This window comes from Sturnira hondurensis, unplaced genomic scaffold (assembly GCF_014824575.4).
Source record: "Sturnira hondurensis isolate 20B ecotype Veracruz unplaced genomic scaffold, ASM1482457v3 Scaffold0021143, whole genome shotgun sequence".
NCBI lineage: Eukaryota > Metazoa > Chordata > Mammalia > Chiroptera > Phyllostomidae > Sturnira > Sturnira hondurensis.
Window position 1 is genome coordinate 29,355,937 of NW_028093774.1, and position 6,000 is coordinate 29,361,936.

General features: G+C 42.4%; 1 protein-coding gene across 1 annotated transcript in view; it reads right to left on the minus strand.

Moving 5' to 3' along the window:
* The window catches only part of RHOJ (ras homolog family member J), an 80,494-nt gene extending 75,274 nt beyond the window's left edge, over positions 1-5,220 (minus strand). The window contains exon 1 of the mRNA XM_037031435.1: positions 4,469-5,220. Within this exon, the coding sequence (XP_036887330.1) occupies positions 4,469-4,715 (247 nt within the window). The 5' untranslated portion in view covers positions 4,716-5,220. The remainder of the gene's footprint in view (positions 1-4,468) is intronic.
* Positions 5,221-6,000: the final 780 nt, after the last annotated feature.

Sequence of the window (6,000 nt, forward strand, 5' to 3'; positions counted from 1 at the left end):
CAAATAAAATACTGTTTACCCAAAGCCCAACCTAAATGGACAGTTAAGTAGTAAAATTTATGAATCATTTCCTAGCCCAGACAGTGAAAGGAGCCAGGCCTCATGGAACTCAAAGCCTTGGTCACCAGGAGCCTGTCCCCTGCAGCCTGAATTGGTCAGGGGCCTTGGTTTGGGGCCAGCTACAGCGGGGGTGCAGGAGGGTTGTGGACGGCAGATGCAGTTTCTAACCTGGGAGAGCATGGCTTTCCTTGGGTCACTCTGGCCACAGGTACTTAATTTTCTTTTTTCTTCTTCTTTTTTACATCTAAGAGAAGCAGGTCGCAACTTCCCACCACTGCAGAGTACTTTTGTTTCTGAGTTTACTTTCTACCCCTGGAGTCTCTGCACTTGGTTGTTGTCACACACAGTGCAGCGGAGACTGTGGAGGGAACTCCGTGTAATTCCTGCCACTGTACCTTTGGTGTCGTCTCTAAGAGTCCAGGAAGTCAGACACACACCACACTGCCTCAAAAAGGAAGTCTGGGGGGTTGGATCTCTGTGAGTCTGGGTTTTATGCGTTACTGCATTTAGAAGGGACAGAGGGAATGATTCCCCCACCCATTCTTGTCTCCTCTTTCACAAACTTCTTTTATATTTTTGTCTCAAGTTAAAATCCTGGTGCTCTATTTCACAGTCCCAAGAGAGGTGTTTTGGGTTTCATTTTGCCTTACAAAAAAATGAATCTCACCCATTCTTCAGAGACTCTCAGGGGTCTTCAGACAGAACAAAGGAGAAACTACTGAGTGCATATTCCCACATGGGCAGGACTATGTCACAACCTGTTATAGGTCTGGAGCTTTGTTTTTATTCATTTTTTATTCTTTTATGTTATTTTTCCCCCATGTGAGTTGGACTCCCCCTCTGCTCTGACCATGAAGGTTGTGATCGAGTCTACCTTGGACCAATCACCGTTTAATTAGGTGGGAAAAGTTAGAATTGACTTTAACCTCTGTGTGAAAACTTCTTTTTGTATCACTCAGCTGGTAGAGCAACTAGGTTCCTCACCCCCTCTTCCATGAATTGTGTTAATTTCCTGCACAGGCAGCCTAAGTTTGCAAGTAGTGACTTAAAATGATATCCCAAATACAGGTGGGCTCAACAACCTCTAGGAGGGGTGGGTGATAGAGGGAAGAACTGCAGACAAAATCAGCTCTGATTCTGAGGGTGATGGAAATGGCGCAGGAGGTGCCTCTTGCCCAGGCTTCACCCGAGTGGGATCATTTCACACACCCATACACATAGGCATACAAACTGCTGGTGTAGTCTAACTCAGCAGGCAGTCTGGCTAAGCTCAGAGTGGAAGTGCTATCCTTTTGTTGTCATGTCGTGTGAAATATTAGTTCATAGTACTTTCGCAGTGAAGGGTCTGCTGCAAAACTCAAAGCTAAAGATAGGGTAAAGAATGGGTGGAGAAGGAATGCGGTGGTTCCGTGGTAGGCTGTGAAAGCTCTAGCAGCTGTTAGGGCATCTTCAGTCTTCCTGGAGAGGAGGAGGCAGGGCACACAGATATTCCTTAGGGACACTGGTAAAAAGCGTAAGTGACCCTTTCTACCGTCATCCGACTGCCTCTCCTTTTTAGTCCTAGACCTTGGTTGAACTTGGGGCTGCTCTGGAAGAGGCCCTTTATATGAGAACTCAAGTGTTGGAGGATGGCACCCAAAATTTAGGCAGGCTTTTGGATATGTGGAGAAATTTGAGTACATCTCATTTGTTACCAAATGAAATGTACACATTTAGAGTTACATGGTTGATAGATTTGATATTGGCCACTTAGGTCAAGAAAATTCAATGATGTATTACAATCCCAATATAGAGAAAATAATTATTTAATATGTGAACAAAGTAGATAAAAATAGAATACATGTATTAAATATTTTTATATGTTCATTCCTAAAGAGAGAGCTATTGGACCAGCAATTTGTTCATTTATTCATCAGAGTTTTAATGGACCAGGGAGTGTCTCAACACTGTAGGGCTGAAGATTATTAAAAAATACTAGTCTACTTATTCCCTGACCATCTGTGCATTGAGCATCTGCATAGTCTATGTATTGTTGGGCCCTGTTTTAGAAGATGGGGATAGAGCTGTGAATAGGACAAAGTCCTTGCCCTTATGAAGTTTGCATTTCAGTGTGGGTAAAAGTGGTGAGAAAATAAATAGAAACATAACGCCAGGTAGTGTGAAACATTATGCCTCTCTTTAGCTTGAACTGCAATTTTCTGAAGACTCGGTAACCCAGTTGCGTACAGCTTGTCATTTCAGAATAGTCTGGTAGGACCCAGATATGGGACACTTTTTGCTTCTCCGCATGGAGAAGACAGCATTTGATTTTTTACAATTGGTTGTAGATTCTCACATGACTATGTAGAAACTTGGCTCATATGTTTAGAGGGTGGCAGTAAAAGGAGCTAGAGTCTTTATGATGGAGGAGATCCCTTCATTGATGGAAATGCTCACTTCATTACTATTCTAGATGCATGTGGCTCACATCTTCATTTCCCCTATAGTCTAAGTGAAAGCACATGAAAAGATGACACACTTTAAAAGGTACAAGGTTGAAGCAGTGATGCTTGACAGTGCCTGCTGTGTGCAAATTGCTGCTTTGGGTGTCGTGGCTGTGATTTTTTGAGAGCTAAAATCGAGTAGCCGAAATCTCTAAGAAACTCTGATGCTCGTAACAATAAGTATGCACACGATTGAAATGTGACATAATTTGACTTGAGTGGTGGTGGACTTCTAATTTTTTTAATAGGCTGACTTCTATAAAGTCGGTTTTATTCTCTTTGTGACACTACATTGTAATTGGTTTGCCCAGTCGATGGGAATGGGATATGTAATTTTCAAAAGCACGCGAAACCTCTCCCTTCAGTAGATTTGGGGTTCCATCTTTCATCTAAAAGTTTTTGGAATTAGGTACCAGTCAGTTTTCCTTTTTTTGGCAGAAAGAGGGTATAGAATAAATAGCCTTTGCTAAAATGTTATAGGTCAACTATCCTAATAACTTTCTTAAATTGCAGACCCCCTAATTTCATATTTAATTTTTTCCCCTCAAAGTGAAAGCCTACCTGTTCTTTTCTTTATTCTCTTCTCATTAAGATATTCTTCTCTGGGCATAGTCATTATATTTTTAGAAAAGCATAAAGGAGCCAGTATTCAAATCTGCTCTTAATTTCTACAAATATAGAAAAGCCTGCTGGGAAATGGATAATATGGTTCTTTCCCTGTCTGCTACGTAATATTACCACAAATCATGTAAATGGGGGAGGAGAGGGGGGACTTAGGTGATTGTTTAGCTCTGGAAAAGAAGCTACTTCCTGCAGAAAGAGGATTTCAAATGGCCACATACCAAAGCTAGCACATGCACAGGTTTCCTGTGGGCCATTTCCTCTTTGCTGAGTCTGACCCAAGGCCAAGGTGAAGGAAATTTTCCTCTTACAAAACTTCCACTCTCTATGGATCCAAGCTGGTCACTATGTTAAATAAAGTTATAAAATCTAGGCTATTGCAAACTTCTGAAGAATTTCATGAACTTGCCTTTAAGAAATTTAATAAGGTTTGTTTTGGAAATTAGGAGAAAAAGGAAGAGTACAATGGAAAAGTTTAGATAAGGTATCAACACTGACAAGCTGTCATACTACAAACTTCCGAACATTTAAAAATATATATATATCTGAAAGATTTAAATATGAGTATGGTATATCAACTGTCATACTTTAAAATATTTTATCCCACATTTTGTCTTTTGAGGATGTACTTTAAAATGTTTCCAACTTAAGTTTTATCCTTATTTTTACTTTTTAAAATCTATCAATTAAAAATGTGTTTTTTTCTTCAAGATACAGATTGCCTAATAGATATTTAAACTTTTTTAATACTTTCCTCCTGCCCATAACCCAGGGATATTAAAGTACAGTGGTACAGAACTGATTGTTACAGAAAAATGAAAATTCGAATATTAATCACAGCATTTTCACTTATGAACGGCAGGAGATGAGTATAGGAAAGTGGTGGTAAGAACATGTCTTTCACCAGCTGCATGATTCGTGGAGGTTTTTTTTGTAAAAAGACAACTGTGATACAATTACACTACATTTTAAAATGTTCACAGCAAAAAGTTGATAGATCTCAGGCACATGTTGAGTAAAATCTCTGACCCTAAAGCCTAGAGGACATGGCAGGGTATTTCCCCAGTATTATTCATTTGTTTCAACGGGGTGGAAAAAGTATTACATTACAGATTGATGTACAAATTTTTCTCGTAATAACTGCAGTGAAGTCCTTGATTGCATGTTAAGTTAAGCTACGTGGGTCTTGCCAGGCCTGCACCCGATACTGACATTAGAGACCAGCCAGGCCCCTGTGCAGTTGGGGTATTGCCTCCTGGATCACTCCCCCCCGCGTGCCCGGACAGGTCTTCACCTTTTCTTACCTGCATAGTGGTCAAACACAGTGGGCACGTACTCCTCTGGGAAGGCATCATTGGCGTAGCTCATCAGCAGGCAGGTTTTCCCCACAGCGCCGTCCCCGACCACCACACACTTCAGCATCTTCTTCTCCTCACTGCTACCGCAGCTGCAGCTGCTGTCATTTCCCTCCTTGAAGTTCATTCTTGCGGCTCCAGCTGCTGTGACTGTGCTGCTACTGTTGCTGAGTCTCCTGCTTCTTCCAAAGCCCATGAAACGGTGGGAAGCCACAGCCAGTCTGAGATCACTTTGCCTTACTTTGGGTACCTGGGACCATGCAGACTTGTCCGAGGCAGCCGGTACATGCCCTCTCACTTCCCATGCTGGTGAAGAAAGGTAACACACACTTGGGAGAATTATTAAAAGGGTCTGTCCCTTTCCCCTAGCAGATTGAGTTCAGAAACCCTCATTTTCACTGAGCTCTTGAGGCTTCCTGGAAGTCTGGAAATTTCACCAGCCTGAGGGGTTCACTCTGCTCTCCGCCTCTCCATCCTGGCTGAAGACACGGTGGAATTTTGCTGAATCTTCCCCATTTTCCACTTCACATCTAACATGGAGGAAAGCTGGGCTTTTTAATGGAGTTTTCCCCTTGCTTCCTCCAGCTCTCCGAGTGTCAGGAAATCATGGGTTTCCTGCTGCATTCCATATTAGGATCAGTGGGCTGGGGAAGGCTGCAACAATGGGAGCTCTGTGTGTGTGTGTTTGTACTTCTGGGGAATGCTGCCAGGACATGGAGTGGGAACACACTAGGGGTCCCGCTGCAGACTCAAGCTGTCAGACTTCCTGTTTCATCCACTACTGGGAGGCTGTTTGCCTGGGGCTGGCTGGGAAGAGGCTGACGAAAGGATGGAAACTGGCGAGTACTGCCTGCCACAGAAACGGGAATGGTTTAAGTGAGCAGGGAGAACCACACCAGCCATGCAGGATAACAGATGACATCATTCCTCACTCAGTCACCAGTTAAAAGCTCTGTAAATTAAAAATGGACAGTTCTTCACGCACTTAAATGAGAAAACTTAAGCAATTCTTCCCTGCAAGAAAGAAAAAACCCTCCCACAGTTTCATTGTTTCAAAGGGAAACATACATCCTAGGTGTAGTATGTGCGATCACATACTATGTTTGTAAGTTGCCACAGTTGAGCACAATGCTCAAACAAATGTGTATTCCAGGCACAAACATTTTAATGGTCATAGCACATAAGAAATCAATCAGATGCGGGACATTTGCAACTTTTTATTAGTGAGTAAACACACATGTGCTTGGCTCGCCCCTACTGTTGGAAATGAGAGTGTGGGATGGCTTTATTGGTTTGTTTTAGGCTCCCAAATGCTGCTTTTACTTGGACAGTTCCCTTTTTGTTTAGTCCCATCCCCTTGGGTCAGCCTGGCCCTCTTCAATTACAAAAGAGCCATCCGCAGCTAATTGATTTATCTGTTGGGTCACTCAAAGTGTAGCCCCTTTGAAGCTCTGTGCTCATTTAATGTACTTGGTTGTAAA